Genomic DNA, 20,000 nt, shown 5'->3' with positions numbered 1-20,000 from the left:
GGGGGTTAGTGACTGAGCCTCAGGGCTGGATGGTGTTAGTGGGGGTTAGTGACTGAGCCTCAGGGCTGGATGGTGTTAGTGGGGGTTAGTGAACTGAGCCTCAGGACCAGCTGGTTGAGGGGACTCTTCTCTGGGCTCAGCTCTTGGCATTGCAGGGCTTTGTAATGGTATGAGTGGGGGTCGCTGTTTTTTAATGTTTCCAAAATGTTATTGCCCTCTTTTGCCCTCATTTTACTTGTTAAGATGTCCTTACAAAACTCTGCATGCAGGGTTTCAGTTGGGTATTTGTCCCATTGAGCAAAATCTTGCTTTGAAAGTGGACCCCACAGTTCACTGCCATATAGGGCAATTGGTTCAATTACAGATTCAAATATTTTTAGCCAACTTCTAATTGGGATTTCAATGCTGATCTTTTTGTTTTTGGCATAGAATTCCCTGTGTGCCTTCTCTTTCAGTTCATTCATTGCCATGTTGAAACTTAGAGATGTATTTTTTAGTTCAGAATGAAACTCTAGTTTCAAGTAATGTGTGTAAGAAAGAGCAGAATATATTTCGTGTTTCTGGGAAGACCCACTTACGTAGATATTGGCCTCTGTTGTTGCACTGCTCACGTTGACAGAGTTACTTTCGTTTCTCTGTAAATGCGCGTAAAGGGAGTCATATTCCGCTTCTGCGATGTCGAAATGTTGGGCAATGGGGTGCGTCACGCAATTTGCTCCATGCGAGCTGAGACCTGCAAACATTCTAATTAAACCTAACCCCCAGCAAGAAGCCATCCGTCAGAAATATCGCCGGTGGCAAAGCGATGACACAAATCCAAATGTACAGTATCGTGCCCCCAGATCAACCACGGTCGATAATAGCCTAGCCTACTCTGTAATTGCCATCACATACAACTTGTTGGGCGATGTTTACAGCGTGGAAGCCTACCCATTTCTACACAAAAGTCTGTTCGTTCTTGAGTCGGTGCCTTGAGGATGGGAATTTGTAAATTATCAGTCGCACCAAGTAGTAGGCTTACATAGACGTTTCACTTGACGTCTGTGTTGGTGCTTGGGAAACTGAATGAAATCAGTATTTACAATACGTCGTCACTTTAACTGGACGGAAGATTTGTTTATTCCATTGCTTTGTCTGACAAGCCCAAGATAGCTGACGATGATACGGAGCTGATTTTTCTTAGCTATATCCCAAAGAAGAGGCGTAGGCAGAAACAGCTGATACAAAAATGTCAGGGGACACTTGACACGAGATAAGGTCATGCTCCTGTTAGTGGTTTCTCTCAGGAAGGTTACAATTCAATTCATTATTTAATTAACTCCATACGTATCAGAAGGGTGGGAAGATTCTTTCTGGAACTTGCCTCTATTTCAGCACTATCAGAAGAAATGCTGTATTTGCATTTTTGTGAAACGCAAGGGGTACATTTTCGTGAAACGCGTTTTTATTGATGTTGCTATCTGAGAGTGAAAATCCTCGCAAATCGCTTCCGTGAAACGAGCCACTGATTTTCAAACAGAATTCCACTTTGACAGTCCGTCAATTCGACTTGTCTGAGAGTCACAAGTCTCCCCTGTATAGGCTAGCTAACAAAAAAGAAAACTATACACCCCATCTCTTTAAGAACATCAAAACCCCACCGGATGTGCTGTCTATTTTATCTTCATCTCACTACCGCTCATCGACCACTCAGGCTAAGCCAATCGTTTGGCCTACAGTAAAATATCCGGTGTCAATTCGGCCGTAACAGAGTGTATACGCGTCAAATATGGAACATTAAATCCGCAGCAAGGGTTGATTTAACACCAAATCTGTGTACCTTCTGAAAGAACAGGCTGAAGAGGCGCACATTGGCAGAAGATTGTGCTCTGCTAAAAAGAGGAAAATAAGTTAAATATGCTGGCAGAAAACTGGGAAAATGAGTTAGGGTTGCTTGCCAAAAGGAAGGAGGGAACAAGTGCGGATTCAGGGGTAACGTGACAATATAGCAGTGTCCTGTTGTGGTTTATAAACACGCAGTAAGACACGCGGTCGGTAAGTAGCATTTAGTTCAAGTCTTTATGTCTTCCACTCAGCAAGCAAGAACTACATCACTTCCCCGATCACTCCTCTACAACATCAGCTTCACAGAACATGCGTAAGTACCTCGCACATTAAAGAATTATACCACAGCCGGGGGATTTACCCCGGTAGTTATGTTCCTGTGTTCTGTGTGTTAGTGTATCATTGTTTAGTATTATTTATTCTTGTAATTTATTATTTTTCATATTTCATGTCTGGTTCTTGGGCGGCATGGATGGTGCAGTGGGTAGCACTGCCGCCTCACTGCAAGGAGGTCCTGGGTTCGAATCCCCGTCGGCCGGGGCCTCTCTGTGCGGAGTTTGCATGTTCTCCCCGTGTCTGCGTGGGTTTCCTCCGGGTCCTCCGGTTTCCTCCCACAGTCCAAAGACATGCAGGTTAGGCTGATTGGAGAGTCTAAATTGCCCATAGGTATGAGTGTGTGAGTGAATGGTGTGTGTGCCCTGTGATGGACTGGCGACCTGTCCAGGGTGTATTCCTGCCTTTCGCCCGGTGTATGCTGGGATAGGCTCCAGCCCCCTCCGACCCTGTTCAGGATAAGCGGGTTCAGATAATGGATGGATGGATGTCTGGTTCTGTTTATTTTCATTAGTCTTTGCACTCGTCCTCCCCTGTTATGTCTGCGTCTGAATGTTTTCCAGTCGAGTCACTCCCCTGTCTGCGTGCCCCACTATTCGGGTGGTTACGGTAGTTTTCGGGGTTCAACATTTTTTCTAAACTCGCGATTCTTACTTCCTGCTTTTTCTTGATAGTTAAATGTTGTAAAGCACTATTCTTACTAACCACTACTAATCTAGGTTTTGTACAGTACTAATCCAATTAATACACTTACTGTCTGTCTAACTAACTAACAATCACTTTTATTGGGTAGTTTAGAAATATTCACGTTACTAACTCACTAACGCATCTCTTAGCATTTCTGCGCTGTTCTATAACTCCGCCTTCCTATGCTATCCCTTATTACTCGTTTGTTTCTGCGAAGTGTTCGCACCTGTCTCTTAACTATCACTACGTCTTCAATCTATGCATTGTCTACTCTCTAGTCCAGAGCCGTTTGTTTTACATGTGTGTCTTTGTGAATCCAGTCCGCGTTTTTGTTTTCCCCCTCGTTATTGTCCCATTACCCTTTCATGTGTCTCACCTGATGTTCATTTGTTAGACCGCCCTCACTCCCATGCCCCGCCTAGTTTGTCTCATTCCCCTGTGTATTTATACCTGTCCTTTTCAGTTGCACGTTGCTAGTTCGTCTTGTCCTGTTTCTGTTCCCGAGCCCTTGATTCCTTCCCCAAGTTCTAGCCTCCTTGTGCCCTTGCCCTTGCCCTTGCCCTTGCCCTTGCCCTTGCCCTTGCCCTTGCCCTTGCCCTTGCCCTTGAGTCCTTGGTTATCTGCTTATCTGGTTTTCCTGTTTTGACCCCTGCCTGCTTCCCTGGACTATTCTTTGTGTTCTGTGGAATTCTGTACCTCTGCCTGTTTGGACTGACCCCCTGGATTTTGACCTTGGCTTGTTTTGTGACTACGCTCTGTCTGCCCCATCACCTGTGAGTAAACTTGCCATTTTCCACACCCCTGTGTCTGCTTCTGGTTCCTCTGTCCTCCCTGCCGTAACTGGCTGCAGTGCCTTCTCCTCTGGCTCTGATTCCAGATCAACCAGTTTCACAGAACCTCCACTATCCATCCAAAACCCAGGATAGAGGGGCTGAGTGAATGTGATCTGGACTGTGTGCAGGAGGGTCATTGTGTCAGAGATGCCGTAGAAGGACAGAATCCCTGCCTTGTGATCCAGGTACACTCCTATTCTGGAGGAGGGGGAATCAGTGAGTTCAGTTTGCTTATTGTTGTGCCAGAAACCACAGCTGATGTCACTGCAACGCAGTCTCCAGGACTTGTCATGTCCCAGGGCCCCTTCTTTTCTGTCGATATCTTCATATGCGACTGCTATATTAACTCTGCCTTTCCCACTCCAATCCACCTCTCAGTAATGACAGCCAGACAGAGGCTGTTTGCACAGCACTGCAGCCTTGTTATCAAATCTCTCTGGACGATCAGGATAGGACTGGAGATCCCCATTACGGTGAGCCTCTCTGTTCCCCTTAGGCAGGTAGAGGCAGTTACTTGCTGTGTTGGGGTCCAGTGTGAGGTGACAGTAATCTGGAGGAGAAGGTTAAGATTTAATATGAGGACGGGTCCATCTAAAGCACCCACCTTTCCACAGATGTTATCAGGGTACAGCATGATTTCAATAATGTTTCATGTGCATGTGCGTTTATGATCGTTTCAGAGGAAATGCAGTCAAGGAAATACAGGCACTGGTTGACATTGACAGCCTCTATAAGTAGAATTTGGGTGATTTCTGCCCACCAATGATGTGATCAGTGAGACTCAGTTCCGGCTTGAGGAGCCAATCACAATCCCTTATTGGAGGGCGACAGAGCAGATGAATGATGGATGGTTACACATTGATACTTGAGTGTAAGCTTTAGTTCAATGGACGTACACTAGTAGAGAGCAAACAAATGTTGTGTGTGCGCCCTCACGCTCCCCTTTACTTTCTCTTTCTCTATCTGTGTTTGCAATTTCATATTTACTCCTTCTCCTGCTGCCTCCGTTTGCTCTCCTTCTGCATTTAAACACTTTCTACTCTAATCTCTCTCCCTCTGACTCACACACACACTCTCTCTCACACACACACACACACACACACTCACACACACTCACTCAACATGGGGTGACATCGGATCAGGCAGTAAGAGCAGTTGTCTGGCAGTCGGAGGGTTGCCGGTTTGATCCCCTGACCGGGCTGTGTCGAAGTGTCCCTGAGCAAGACACCTAACCCCCAAATGCTCCTGACGAGCTGATTGGTGCCTTGCATGGCAGCCAATTGCCATGAGTGTGTGTATGAATGGGTGAATGGAGAAGCATCAATTGTACAGCGCTTTGGATAAAGGCGCTATATAAATGCCTGCCATTTACCATTACAAATGCACCCTCATCAAAAGCCTCGGCCTTAAAAATGTGAACAGAAAATGGGACAGTCAAAATATTATGGGCCTTTCTGAAGGCTCTCACACCTCAGCATTCTCTTCCTGGTTTTCAGTATCAAAACGGCCACAAATTGTGATGTACCTACATATTTTTAAAAAGTCCCTGACCCTGCACCCAGAGCACCCAAAAGCCCAATGGTCAGCTCTCTGTGCTTAGGTTCACATGTAGCACCGTGATCCCAGAATTATGCAAAAACATAGAATGCAGGAAATCATTTGATGAACAGCTTAGACAAACAGCACTTTAACTCTAAAATATGCATACTTTGACCAAAATTTATATCTATATTACTTGGATAAATATAGAACACGAATCGAAAACTCCAAGACGATATAAAAAAGCTCAAAAACACAAAAACTGCGTGGAATAGAAGTTATGAGATATTATTTTTTGTTTATTAAAGTAAAGAGTCCATTTAAGAGCGAGCACTCACACTGTAAGAAATCCTCTCTGGTCCTGAGCTCTACAGTATGGACTTCTTTCACTGCAGGGACAGAGAGAGAGAGAACGGGACATAAAGAAACATGCATAAGATGGAGAGAGAAATGTGAGGATGGAGGATAATGTTGACACTGAAATAAATTTCAGATATACACTAACTAAAAAAGGATTATGCTCTGTTAAATGTAACAACCTGATTCAGCCATTTTGACCAGTTGCTCTTTCGGCTCAGAGACATATTCCCTCACAGCCTCAAAAGAGACGTGTGGACTGACAGTGAGGCTGGGTAAGTCTCCAGGTCCAGGAGGGGCACAGAGAGACTGACAGCTCTGCAGACAGACACACAGGCAGACAGCTGCAGGAGGTGTGGTGTTGGACTGACGCCAGGCTGAGCAGAGCAGGGATTGTAGAGAGATAGCAGACATTCAGCAGGTTCCTGTTTTGGGGTATCGTTCAGCAAATGCGTAAATTGTTTGTTTTTGTGTGATTTCGGCATTTGTCCTGGTTTCACTTCCATAGTGTGGAACACAGTTTATCAATTGAACTGTGCGAAATGCTATAGGGTTGTGTGATTAAATTATTATCTTCAGTTTGATCACTCGCAGTTAGTTTGTCGTTAATTGTCCAAATACCGCGTAAATATGTGTGACCATGACAAACAGCAGCCTCTTTCTGTCTTACTTCCAAAAGCTTAGAGATGTATTTCTCAAGTTTCATTTCAAGTAATGTGTGTGAGAATGAGCAGGATAGATTTCGTGTTGCTGAGAAGACCCACTTCCGTAGACATTGGCCTCTGTTATTGCACTGCTCACATTGACAGAGTTGAGTTTCGTTTCGTTTCGTTTCTCTGAAAATGGGCGTAAAGGGAGTAATATTCCGGTTCTGCGATGTCAAAATGTTGGCGTGGAGCGCGCGTCACGCAATTTGCTACATGAGAGCTGAGACCTGCAAACATTCCAATTAAACCTAACCCCCAGCAAGAAGCCATCCGTCAGAAATATCGCCGGTGGCAAAGCGATGACACAAATCCAAATGTACAGTATCGTGCCCCCAGATTAACCACGGTAGATAATAGCCTAGCCTACTCTGTGATTGCCATCACATACAATTTGCTGGGCGATGTTTACAGCGTGGAAGCCTACCCATTTCTACACAAAAGTCTGTTCGTTCTTATTCGGTGCCTTCATGATGGGAATTTGTAAACTATCAGTCGCACCAAGTAGTAGGCTTACATAGACGTTTCACTTGACGTCTGTGTTGGTGATTGGGAAACTGAATGAAATCAGTATTTACAATACGTCGTCACTTTAACTGGACGGAAGGTTTGCTTATTCCATTGCTTTGTCTGACAAGCCCAAGAAAGCTGACGATGATACGGAGCTGATTTTTCTTAACTATATCCCAAAGAAGAGTCGTAGGCAGAAACAGCTGATACAAAAATGTCAGGGGACACTTGACACGAGATAAGGTCATGCTCCTGTTAGTGGTTTCTCTCAGGAAGGTTACAATTCAATTCATTATTTAATTAACTCCATACGTATCAGAAGGGTGGGAAGATTCTTTCTGGAACTTGCCTCTATTTCAGCACTATCAGAAGAAATGCTGTATTTGCATTTTTGTGAAACGCAAGGGGTACATTTTCGTGAAACGCGTTTTTATTGATGTTGCTATCTGAGAGTGAAAATCCTCGCAAATCGCTTCCGTGAAACGAGCCACTGATTTTCAAACAGAATTCCACTTTGACAGTCCGTCAATTCGACTTGTCCGAGAGTCACAAGTGTCCCCTGTATAGGCTAGCTAACAAAAAAGAAAACTATACACCCCATCTCTTTAAGAACATCAAAACCCCACCGGATGTGCTGTCTATTTTATCTTCATCTCACTACTGCTCATCGCCCACTCAGGCTAAGCCAATCGTTTGGCCTACAGTAAAATATCCGGTGTCAATTCGGCCGTAACAGAGTGTATACGAGTCAAATATGGAACATTAAATCAGCAGCAAGGGTTGATTTAGTACCGAAACTGTGTACCTTCTGAAAGAACAGGCTGAAGAGGTGCACATTGGCAGAAGATAGTCTTCTGCTAAAAACAGGAAAAGAAGTTACATATGCTGGCAAAAATAAGTTAGGGTTGCTTGCCAAAAGGAGGGAGGGAACAAGTGCGGACACAGGGTTAACGTGACAAACGGCAGGCTTTAATATAGCAGTGTTGTGTTCTGGTTTATAAACACGCAGTAAGACACGCGGTCGGTAAGTAGCAATTAGCTAAAGTCTTTATGTCTCCCACTCAGCAAGCAAGACTGTCGTAAATCACTTCCCCGATCACTCCTCTACAACATCCGCTTCACAGAACATACGTAAGTGCCTTGCACATTAAAGAATTATACCACAGCCGGGGCATTTACCCAGGTAAAGCGGGGTATTTCCCCCCGTAAAGCAGGTGTACATACCCAGGTAAAGCAGTATTTGGGAGGTTTATGTGAGATTCAGTTTATCTTACCTGATACCCCTCACCAATCAGGTTCTCTTTCTAACCAGACACAAAAACCAGGACGTAATAAATGATTTGCACATTTTATTGAATTCAAAACATCTTCAGTTATAAAGTAATGAACACCCAACAAATTGTTACATGGTTCTTTCAAAAAAATGAAAATTAAAAAAATGAAAAAGAAAAAATATATAGAGAGATATAAGATGATTAGATGCTATGATATACCGGATATGATTTATATTCTAAGTTGTGTCACCACTCAGTGTAAAGGAGCAAATAAGCAGATAATTTTAAAAATGAATGTATATCACTCTTGCAGGTTACAAGCAAAACAATCAGAACTTTATTGGTTCATTTACTTCTCCTTTTTATCTGGCTGCAGTGCCTTCTTCTCTGGCTCTGATTCCAGATCAACCAGTTTTACAGAACAGTTTTCATCAAGCCAAAACCCAGGATAGAGGGGCTGAGTGAATTTGGTCTCGATTCTGTGCAGGCGGGTCATTGTGCCAGCGACGCTGTAGAAGGACAGAATCCCTGCCTTGTGATCCAGGTACACTCCTATTCTGGAGGAGGGGGAATCAGTGAGTTCAGTTTGCTTATTGTTGTGCCAGAAACCACAGTTGGTGTCACTGCAAAGCAGTCTCCAGGACTTGTCATCATGTCCCAGGGCCCCTGCTTTTCTGTCGATATCTTCATATGCGACTGCCATATTAACTCTGCCTTTCCCACTCCAATCCACCTCCCAGTAATGACAGCCAGACAGAGGCTGTTTGCACAGCACTGCAGCCTTGTTAAATCTCTTCACATCATCAGGACGGAAGTGGGGCTTCCTTTTACGGTTAGCCTCTCTGTTCCCCTCAGGCAGGGAGAGGCAGTTATTTGCTGTGTTGCGGTCCAGTGTGAGCTGACAGTAATCTGATGGAGGAGAAGGTTAAGATTTAATATGAGGACGGGTCCATCTAAAGCGCCCACCTTTCCACGGATGTTATCAGGGTGCAGCATGATTTCAATAATTTTTAATGTGCGTTTATGATCGTTTCAGAAGAAATGCACTCAAAGAAATACAGGCACTTAGACAAAGCTTAGACAAACAGCACTTTAACTCTAAAATATGCTTACTTGACCAAATGGATAAATATGGAACACAAATCGAAAGCTCCAAGACGATATAAAAAAGCTCAAAAACACAAAAACTGTGGAATAGAAGTTATGAGATATGATTTTTTTGTTTGTTATTAAAGTGAAGTAAAGAGTCCATTTAAGAGCGAGCACTCACACTGTAAGAAATCCTCTCTGGTCCTGAGCTCCACAGTATGGACTTCTTTCACTGCTGGGACACAAAGAGAGAGAGAACGGGACATAAAGAAACATGTATAAGATGAGAGAGAAGATAAGAGAGAAATGGGAGGATGGGGGATGATGGGGCGACATGGCTCAGGCAGTAAGAGCAGTCGTCTGGCAGTCGGAGGGTTGCCGGGTCGATCCCCCGCCCGGGCTGTGTCGAAGTGTCCCTGAGCAAGACACCTAACCCCCAAATGCTCCTGACGAGCAGGTCGGGGCCTTGCATGGCAGCCAATCACCGTCGGTGTGTGAGTGTGTGTATGAATGGGTGAATGAGAAGCATCAATTGTACAGCGCTTTGGATAAAGGCGCTATATAAATGCCTGCCATTTACCTGCCATAATGTTGACACTGAAAAAGATTTCAGATATACACTATATAACTAAAAAAGGATTGTGCTGTTAAATGGAACAACCTGGTTCATCCATTGTGAGCAGTTTCAAACCCTTCTGGACTTCCTCCATTTCCTCTTTCCGCTCAGAGGCAGAGACAGATTTCCTCATAGCCTTAAAAGAGATGTGTGGACTGACTGTGATGCTGGGTAAGTCTCCAGGTCCAGGAGGGGCACAGAGAGACTGACAGCTCTGCAGACAGACAGACAGACAGACAGAGAACAGTGTCAGTACAGGTTCCTGTGCAGATGCCAGGAGCAGATCTTTGTAAATGAGGAACACACCTCAGCATGTGTGTACAATGCACATAGTGCAGACTGTCAGAGAGCCAGTGATGTTACCTGGAGGAAATGGATGTGATCCTCTGTGTGTGAAAGCTGCTCCAGCTCAGCGTCTCTCCTCCTCAGCTCAGCAATCTCCTGCTCCAGTCGCTCCAGGAGTCCTTCAGTCCGACTCACTTCAGCATTCTCCTGATCTCTGCTATTTAAGGCAGAGTTAAGTTTTGTTTCTCTGAAATACCTCAAAATCAGTTTTGTTTTCTCTGAAACTGTGTGACACAGTTGGAGGGACCCACAGCTGCAGGAAGTGTGGTGTTGGACTGACGCCAGGCTGAGAGGGGGAAGGGACTGTAGAGAGAGCAGACATTCAGCAGGTTCCTGTTTTGGGGTATCGTTCAGCAAATGCGTAAATTGTTTGTTTTTGTGTGATTCCGCAGTTAACGGCATTTGTCCTGGTTTCACTTCCATAGTGTGGAACACGGTTTATCAATTGAACTGTGCGAAATGCTATTGGGTTATGTGATTAAATGATTATCTTCAGTTTGATCACTAGCAGTTTAGTTTGGGGTTGCTCCGGTTGCTTTGTCTTCTCTTCAGTCTTTTCTACTTGTCCAAATACTGCGTATATACAGTCATGGACAAAAGTATTGGCACCCCTGCAATTCTGTCAGATAATGCTCAGTTTCTCCCAGAAAATTGTTGCAATTACAAATGTTTTGGTTTTAATATCTTTATTTGTTTGGCTTGCAATGAAAAAACACAAAAAAGAATAGACAAAAATCCAAATCAGATATCATTTTACACCTAAATCAAAAGTATTGGCACCCTCAACTTAATATTAATGATGACAGCCTTTAGAAAAAATAACGGAAAACAATCGCTTCCTGTAACCATCAATCAGGAACCATCAGTCTCATCTGTCCACAATGGAGAACCTTTTGGGAGAACGTCTTGTGGACAGATGAGACTAAAGTAGAGCTTCCAAACTAGCATACCACAGTTGGCAGCTATATCTATATCTATATAGCTACAGTGCATCCGGAAAGTATTCACAGCGATTTCCTTTTCCCACATTTTGTTATGTTACAGCCTTATTCCAAAATGGAATAAATTCATTTTTTTCCTCAAAATTCTACACACAACACAATGACAACATGAAAGACGTTTTTTGAAATTTTTGCAAACTTATTAAAAATAAAAAACGAATAAATCACATGTACATAAGTATTCACAGCCTTTGCCATGAAGCTCAAAATTGAGCTCAGGTGCATCCTGTTTCCACTGATCAACCTTGAGATGTTTCTAGAGCTTAATTGGAGTCCACCTGTGGTAAATTCAGTTGATTGGACATGATTTGGAAAGGCACACACCTGTCTATATAAGTTCCCACAGTTGACAGTGCCTGTCGGAGCACAAACCAAGCATGAAGTCAAAGGAATTGTCTGTAGACCTCTGAGACAGGATTGTCTTGAGGCACAAATCTGGGGAAGGGTAAAGAAAAATTTCTGCTGGCTTTGAAGGTCCCAATGAACACAGTGGCCTCCATCATCCGTAAATGGAAGAAGTTCAGAACCACCAGGACTCTTCCTAGAGCTGGCCACCCGTCTAAACTGAGCAATCGGGGGAGAAGGGCCTTAGTCAGGGAAGTGACCAAGAACCCGATGGTCACTCTGTCAGAGCTCCAGCGTTCCTCTGTGGAGAGAGGAGAACCTTCCAGAAGGACAATCATCTCTGCAGCAATCCACCAATCAGGCCTGTATGGTAGAGTGGCCAGACGGAAGCCACTCCTTAGTAAAAGGCACATGGCAGCCCGCCTGCAGTTTGCCAAAAGGCACCTGAAGACCATGAGAAACAAAATTCTCTGGTCTGATGAGACAAAGATTGAACTCTTTGGCGTGAATGCCAGGCGTCATGTTTGGGGGAAACCAGGCACCGCTCATCACCTGGCCAATACCATCCCTACAGTGAAGCATGGTGGTGGTAGCATCATGCTGTAGGGATGTTTTTCAGTGGCAGGAACTGGGAGACTAGTCAGGATTGAGGGAAAGATGAATGCAGCAATGTACAGAGACATCCTGGATGAAAACCTGCTCCAGAGCGCTCTTCACCTCAGACTGATGCGAGCCATAACAGGCAGCCAGTGGAGGTTGCTGAGCAGGGGGGTGACATGTGAATGTCTGGGAACATTGAATACGAGATGGGCTGCAGCATTCAGGATAGGAGGATCAGTTGTAGGGTTCAGCCAGCAGAGAATTGCAATAGTCCAGGCGGGACAGGACCATTGCTTGAACAAGGAGCTGAGTGGAGTAGGTGGTAAGAAAGGGTTGGATTCTCCGGATGTTGTACAGGAAGAACCTGCACGCCCGGGTCACCGTAGCGATGTTCTCGGAGAAGGACAGCCTGTTGTCCATCACCACTCCAAGGTTTTTCTTGCACTAGGGGATGAGGTCACTGTGGTATCCCCTAGTCACTAGGGCCTAGTGAGATGGAGACGGAGAACAAAAAGCGTAGTCAAAAAAAGGAAAAATACCCATAATCCAGCCAAAACCAAAGTACAGTACTGAGGGAGATAGCAGTCTCGTAATCGGACACCGGTCCAGTAACCAGGAAGGCTGTCAGTGGGGCAATAATGCAGAGGGATGGCAGGCAGGCTTGAAGTCGAAGGCAGTGCAAGAATCAAGACCGAAGTCCACTCCGCAGGGCAAAAGGACAAAGACAGCAGACAGGTTTGTGGTATAGGCAGGCAGTGGTCAACAAAACAGAAGTCAATAACTTAGGTCAGTAAACAGGCTTGATCATAACAGGCAAACAATGGCTTGCCAAAAGTGCACTGACAAACAGGAGGCAACAATTGTCACAAAGATATGCTATGGAACTAAGCTTGCAGGTGTAGACAAGAGCAGACAATTAGCTTGAGGACAGCATGTGAATGGAAATCAGGTGTGGAGGATTGACAAGTTAACAAGGTAATTAGTAATCGTTAGTAATAAACCTATCCTGCCCTAACGTTAGTAAATTAGTAAATTACATGCACAAGAAACGTAAGGTAAACATGAACACATGGTTAGAATGTTAGTATTACCCAATCCTGATCTAAAGTTAGTAGATTAGTAAGAAGACAATGGAAATTGAAACAATTCCAGAAGTGTGAGCGACAGAAAGCATGAATGCAAAGTTTGCAGAAAGTCACAAAAAACGTGTATGCGAAACAATGAACAGAACCACATAACATGAAACAAACATAAATCGTGACATAGCAAGTTTGCAAAATTGTGACATGAATATACTATATAACGTGACATGACAAGACTAGAAAATACATTGTGACAAGAACTAAACATGAAACGTAACATGAAATAAAACATAAAAACGTGGTGAGACTAGACTAACATAATACGTGACATGACAATAAAATAACTAAGACAATAACTAAACATGAAACAAGCATGAAACGTGACACGGTGGTCTTTAAAGTCAAATAAATGTATTTTTTCGGTCGGTTGTTCCCAGGATCAGTGTGGTCTCACTTGAGGGAGGCACAGGGGGAAGGCCCAAAGTGTTCCTCTTGTTTGTTATGTGGATTTCCAGTGTTTATTATTTTCGTTTGTGTTGTCTCTGTAATTCTTTGTAATTGCCTTAATGTAAAGCACTTTGAGCTACATTTTATGTATGGAAGGTGCTATATAAATTAAGTTTATTATTATTATTATTTTATATTCTAATGTAACTGAATTGTCGGTTGGCTCAGAAGTGCGGGAAAACGAGCCCGAACGCGAGCGCAGCGCATTAACGGTTAAAAGCAGAACCGCGAGCCCCCTGGTGGCAATAATCCTAAACCTTTGCTTTAAACGATTGTGGATTATCTCCACTCTTCCCGTAACGAGTCCTAAAATAACGGACAAAGGGATCCAGGCACGATTGTGTGTGTGAAAGAGAAGTTGAGCGATATACAGAGAGATAGTAAGGTATCATGACAAAGCTTAAGAACACAGACCAAAATATAAAAGCGAGAGAGCAGTAGCTACTGTACGAAGCAGTGGCCTATTTTCATAAAGCGCTGAATTATATATTATTTACGAAATAGATGTGACCCACCGAGCCGCTTTTTTATATAAAACAGAAAAATAACGAGTGATCTCTGCATGTTCTTATTCCGGATTTCGTTCAGTACAACCATTACAAAGGAGAGAACCGCTGCGATAAACATACTCGCCAAGACTTCGCCTCTGCTTTTGTGAAATTTATCACAGGTAGGCGAAATTCACCCCCAGTGGGATAAAATATATGTGCTATTAATAACCACGGCCGTACTTACGACGACAGTGCGTGGCGACTGTATGGTTTCATGGCAGATGTTCTAAAATGCTTTGTGCGGGTCTGAATCGCAGGTTTGGTTTGATCTCTACTTCAACGCCAATGACAATCCAGCGAGTGTAAACAGAAACAAAAGCTGCCGTGGCATGTATACGAACGAGTCAACCACGACTCATACTCGAATTTTTGGCGTTTCCCAACGCCAAAAATACGACACGTAGTCTATAATTTGGCGAGCTTCGTTTCATCACATTAATGACGCGTTGGTATCATTTAGCAAACACACCTGGGTACATTTAACTCATAAACTGAACGCGAAATTGCTGGTGTAAATCTGGGGTAGTTTATTTCATCATTTTGACTCATTGTTTAGCCTGATTTACGGATCTTGTTGGCTTGTGGCTATTCGTATAACTCTTAAGTTATAATGGAGTTCTGTTCTCCGCGGTCTCGGACTGTACGGGTAGATGGCATCATATTGAGGAGGTAATCAGTGTGGAGTTATTGCGAGTTATAAGTTCGTTTTGTCATAATTCACAAGAACATATTTTGTGTCGTTGACCGTCCGACTGAAATGTAGGTCTACCACATGTAAAAATGCACTTCCATTTAAATGATTAATTATATCCTTGAATGTAAAAACTGCGGTGTTATTCCAATTCATTCGCAGCCAATGCCAGTGATGTGATAATCAGTCCAACCAATCGATCGCTGCTGCTGCTGCTGTGAAATATTCATACATCGCTTTCGCTTCAGATGTGAATTGTTCGGTAATGTCTGCTGGAGAGGTGACTGTGTCCTTCATAGTTCATCCTCTAGGGGGCGACAACGCAGTTGAGATGAGGACCGGCGGATGTGCTGGGAGCTAGTAGCTCTCAATTCAATTCAATGTGCTTTATTGGTAGGAGATACAAAAGTACATATTGCCAAAGCAAACACGAAACATACAAGAATAAAACAGCACGTAAAAGTAGAACTTGAACAACTAAGATAATAGATAAATATTGTCATTCACATAGTAGCTCCCTCTCCTTCCCCCTCACTCCCTCACTCTCTCTCCCCTCTCTCCCTCTCTCTCTCCCCGCCTCTCCCCCTCTCTCTCTCCCCTCTCCCCATCTCTCTCTCTCCCCCTCTCCCTGCCTCTCTCTCTCTCTCGCCCCCCTCTCTCCCCCCCTCTCTCTCTCCTGCCCCCCTCTCTCCCCTCTCTCTCTCTCCCCTCTCTCTCTCTCTCTCTCTCTCTCTCTCTCTCTCTCTCTCTCCCCATCTCCCTCTCCCTCTCTCCCCCTCTCTCTCTCTCTCTCTCTCAGTGCTGGTCGTGATGTGGATCTCTCTCTCTCTCCCTCTCCCTCTCTCCCCCCCTCTCTCTCTCTCCCTCTCTCTCTCAGTGCTGGTCGTAATGTGGATCTCTCCCTCTCTCTCAGTGCTGGTCGTGATGTGGATCTCTCTCTCACTCTCTCCCTCTCTCTCTCTCCCTCTCTCCCCCTCTCCCTCTCTCTCTCAGTGCTGGTTGTGATGTGGATCTCTCTCTCTCTCTCTCTCTCAGTGCTGGTCGTGATGTGGATCTCTCTCTCTCTCTCAGTGCTGGTCATGATTTGGATCTCTCTCTCTCTCTCTCTCCCTCTCTCTCTCAGTGCTGGTTGTGATGTGGATCTCTCTCTCTCTCTCTCAGTGCTGGTTGTGATGTGGATCTCTCTCTCTCTCTCTCTCTCTCTCTCTCAGTGCTGGTCGTGATTTGGATCTCTCTCTCTCCCTCTCTCTCCCTCTCTCTCAGTGCTGGTCGTGATGTGGATGTCTCTCTTTCTCTCTCTCCCCTCTCCCCGTCTCTCTCTCGCTCTCTCTCAGTGCTGGTTGTGATGTGGATTTCTCTCTCTCTCCCTCAGTGCTGGTTGTGATGTGGATTTCTCTCTCTCTCCCTCAGTGCTGGTTGTGATGTGGATCTCTCTCTCTCTCTCTCAGTGCTGGTTGTGATGTGGATCTCTCTCTCTCTCTCAGTGCTGGTTGTGATGTGGATCTCTCTCTCTCTCTCTCTCAGTGCTGGTTGTGATGTGGATCTCTCTCTCTCTCAGTGCTGGTTGTGATGTGGATCTCTCTCTCTCTCAGTGCTGGTTGTGATGTGGATCTCTCTCTCTCTCTCAGTGCTGGTTGTGATGTGGATCTCTCTCTCTCTCTCAGTGCTGGTTGTGATGTGGATCTCTCTCTCTCCCTCAGTGCTGGTCGTGATGTGGAGAGTTGTGGTCTGGCTGCTGATTCTGGGCCTCCCTGCCCTCGGCTGCCCCTCAGGGTGCCGCTGCTACAGCCTGACCGTGGAGTGCGGCTCCGTGGGTCTACAGGAGGTGCCGCCCCACGCCCCGCCCACCACCCAGGTCTGTGCCCTATCACACATCCCAGCTACTGTGCTCCTCCAATCAGAGCAAAGGTCCCGCCCCACGACCCCGCCCACCACCATATCTCTGTAATCACAGAGGCCGAATGCTAATTAACGTGTGTGTGTGTGTGTGTGTGTGTGTGTGTATGAGAGTGTGTGTGTGTGTGTGTTTATGCGTGTGTGTGTGTGTGTGTGTGTGTGTGTGTATGAGTGTGTGTGTGTGTGTGTGTGTGTGTATGAGTGTGTGTGTGTGTGTGTTTATGTGTGTGTGTGTGTGTGAGTGTGTGTGTGTGTGTTTATGTGTGTGTGCGTGAGTGTGTGTGTGTGTGTATGAGTGTGTGTGTGTGTGTGTTTATGCGTGTGCGTACGCGTGCGTGAGTGAGTGTGTGTGTGTGTGTATGCGTGAGTGTGTGTGTGTGTGTGTGTGTATGAGTGTGTGTCTCCCACACAGACCTTCTTCCTCCAGGATAACGCCATCGGCCAGATCCGGCAGTGGGACCTGTCTGCCCTCGGGCAGCTGCGCTACCTGTACCTGCAGAACAACAGCATCTCGGCCCTGGAGCCCGGGGCCTTCCGCGGCCAGGCCCAGCTGCTGGAGCTGGCCCTCAACCGGAACCGCATCCACCTGCTCTCCGCCGACACCTTCCAGGGCCTGGAGCACCTGCGCGTCCTCTACCTGTCCGGCAACCGCATCACCCGGCTGCAGGACCACACCTTCCGCTGCCTGCAGGTCGGTCGGTCCGCCACCAGGGGGAGACAACGTGTAATTCTAAATATCCGTCCATCCATCGTCTAATTAAAGGGGAGGTGTGTGTAATTAAAGGAGAGGTGTGTAATTAAAGGGGACCTATACACCAACAAGACCCCTCCGTTCTGCCACTTCGTGCCGTCTGGCGCCTCCCCCTCGCCACACCTGCACCTCACGCTCACGACTGCTGTCTGTCCTGGTCCCACGGTGGTGGAATGACCTCCCGGTGGATGTCAGAACGGCAGAGTCTCTGACCTCCTTCAAGCGCAGACTGAAGACCCATCTCTTCAGGCTACACCTTTCCCTCCCCAACTCACTAATCATGATTAGCCTTAGACCGTAATGGCACTTATGTATAGATATCGTTACTTGTATAGGTACAGGGCTCTACGCTTACTTTTAGTTTTAGGGGCACATGTGCCCCTAAGTTAAAAAATTTAGGGGCGCAGTCAATATATTTAGGGGCACAGTCAAAGTAACATTTTATTGTACTGTAACGTGGCACAATAATTTAACATTGAACACAAAAACCCATCCCGCACGCACACACGCACGCACTCACTCACTCACTCACTCACTCACATACATACATACATACATACATACATACATTCATACATACATAGACTGCTCTGTCAATCACTGTCAAACAGATGTCAGTCCACAATCAGCTTGCTAGTCAACGGTGACCATTTCAGTGGCCCAGCTTTTGTAGAATGGTCGTCTTGAACGTTTTGAAGACAGCCACTTCTCCACACATGTGCTGGGGTCAAAGCTTTCCAGAGAGGGTCCTTCTGTGCTGATTCTGATTAGATCCTCTGTTGTTCAGACATGTAGACTGCTTCTTGTGGAATTTTTCATGCGGTTTTGTGCTGAGAACCCCCTCTCACCATCAGCCTACATATTCCTAATAAGTTTTACATAAACGCGGTTAGGCATAATCATAAATGTTAAAAGGTGACTCACCAGCTGCGTGCGAATGCTCCAGCATCTGCTGGCCTACCAGGCGATTTACAGGCTTCCCCTCCTGTATGACTCGGACATAAACGATCTCACATTCGGTATTTGATACGTCAGTGTCTCCATCAATAAGGACTGACAGATACCGAGCAGCTGTAACTTCCTTGGCCAGCGTCTCCCGTATGTCTTCGGCAATCTGCCCAATCATTTCTGCGCACCTTACGTCCTTATCGTAAGTTGGATTGATATCAAGTTTTTTTTTTGTGAAGCAGAATTAGTGGACAGAATTTTGTGAATGGTATCTCTTCTTTTGCGATTAAATAGACGCCTTTTAACTGTCGGCGGGCATCTTCATGTTGATGATGAATTTGTTTCTTGACTGCTGATTGAATTGTGCTTGCACTCGGCTGAGTTGTGTTAACGAACGCATCTCTGCGACGTAAGTGACGCTTGCTTTCGCTGTGTTTAACCACGGCATCTCGTTTGCAGTGTGGGTTGCCGCGAACGAACATGGTAGCGCCTGCTAGCTGACTACCAGCCCTTTTGCAATATTTACATGTCATTTCTTTTCTGTCCTTATCGTATTCGAGCCAGGGAAAAGCTTTTATCCATTCCTTATTGAATTTGTATTGACGACATGCCCTACCAACATCAGCGCTGGCCGAGCTCTCTCACTCACTCATCATCACCGGCATCGTCACTGCCAGACTCCACGTCGTTGGCTTGATTATTCGAGTCAAACCTCTGTTTCTTGGACAAGGAGGGCCCTGCACTCTCCTTTTCCAACTCTCTCACAAAATAGCTCGCTATGCTCTTTTTTCATTGTGAAAATCAGCTCATCCTAGGCGAGGCTACGGCTCTCTGTTTTGGCAGGACAGCGCTGCGGCGGTAGTTGAATGATGCGCGAGCCGCGCGGGAACGTATTTTGGGACTTTTTGAGAGGTGAGGGTTTTTAAACCAGCATTATGATTGTGTGAAAATGCACAATTTCCCAAAGTGTATGTGCGTTGTTGAAGTACCGTTAATGTTTTAACGTTAAAAAAAAAAAATTAAAGAAAAATCCCACTCGCGCGCGTGCGAGCAGTCATTTTGTTTCACTCGCAAATGCGAGTGAAACCCTCGCACTGTAGAGGCCTGTAGGTATTGTTGTTTTTATTAGCTGTGGTATTGTTGTATTCTAGCTGCCAACTGTGGTATGCTAGTTTGAAAGTTGATTGTACCCTTAAAGGGTTCTGATTTTCTGCATGTTTACACTAGGAGTCGGAACTATACTGTCCTCTCAGGTCCTCTTTGCACTTGTTCTTGTGTTTGATTTGCACTTTGTTGTACGTCGCTCTGGATAAGAGCGTCTGCTAAATGCCACGTAATGTAATGTAATGTAATGTAATGTGTGTATAATTAAAGGGGAGGCGTGTGATTACTCCACAGCGGCTGCAGGAGTTGCACCTCCAGGAGAACAGTGTGGAGGTGCTGAGTGAGGAGGCGCTGGTGGGGCTCTCCTCCCTGGCCCTGCTGGACCTGAGCCGCAACAGCCTCCGTACCCTGCA

General features: G+C 45.4%; 1 protein-coding gene and 1 long non-coding RNA gene across 2 annotated transcripts in view; one reads left to right on the top strand and one right to left on the bottom strand.

Annotated features, from left to right (window-relative positions):
* Positions 1-1,346: 1,346 nt before the first annotated feature.
* The window catches only part of LOC133126750 (leucine-rich repeat-containing protein 24-like), a 20,480-nt gene continuing 1,826 nt past the window's right edge, over positions 1,347-20,000 (top strand). Inside the window, exons 1-5 of the mRNA XM_061239084.1 lie at positions 1,347-1,971; positions 2,080-2,137; positions 16,589-16,743; positions 17,197-17,475; positions 19,882-20,000. The exon at positions 19,882-20,000 is cut by the window's right edge and continues 50 nt beyond it. Coding sequence (XP_061095068.1) covers positions 1,897-1,971; positions 2,080-2,137; positions 16,589-16,743; positions 17,197-17,475; positions 19,882-20,000 — 686 coding nt within the window. The 5' untranslated portion in view covers positions 1,347-1,896. The remainder of the gene's footprint in view (positions 1,972-2,079; positions 2,138-16,588; positions 16,744-17,196; positions 17,476-19,881) is intronic.
* Positions 8,122-10,370, bottom strand: LOC133127435 (uncharacterized). The gene is made up of 3 exons (XR_009708624.1): positions 10,130-10,370; positions 9,332-9,980; positions 8,122-8,970 (listed from the first exon to the last, which is right to left on the bottom strand). It is a non-coding gene; the product is annotated as an uncharacterized LOC133127435 (long non-coding RNA).

The sequence above is a fragment of the Conger conger genome, chromosome 4, assembly GCF_963514075.1.
Source record: "Conger conger chromosome 4, fConCon1.1, whole genome shotgun sequence".
Classification (NCBI taxonomy): Eukaryota; Metazoa; Chordata; class Actinopteri; order Anguilliformes; family Congridae; genus Conger; species Conger conger.
This window is presented reverse-complemented; position numbering and strand designations above follow the sequence as displayed.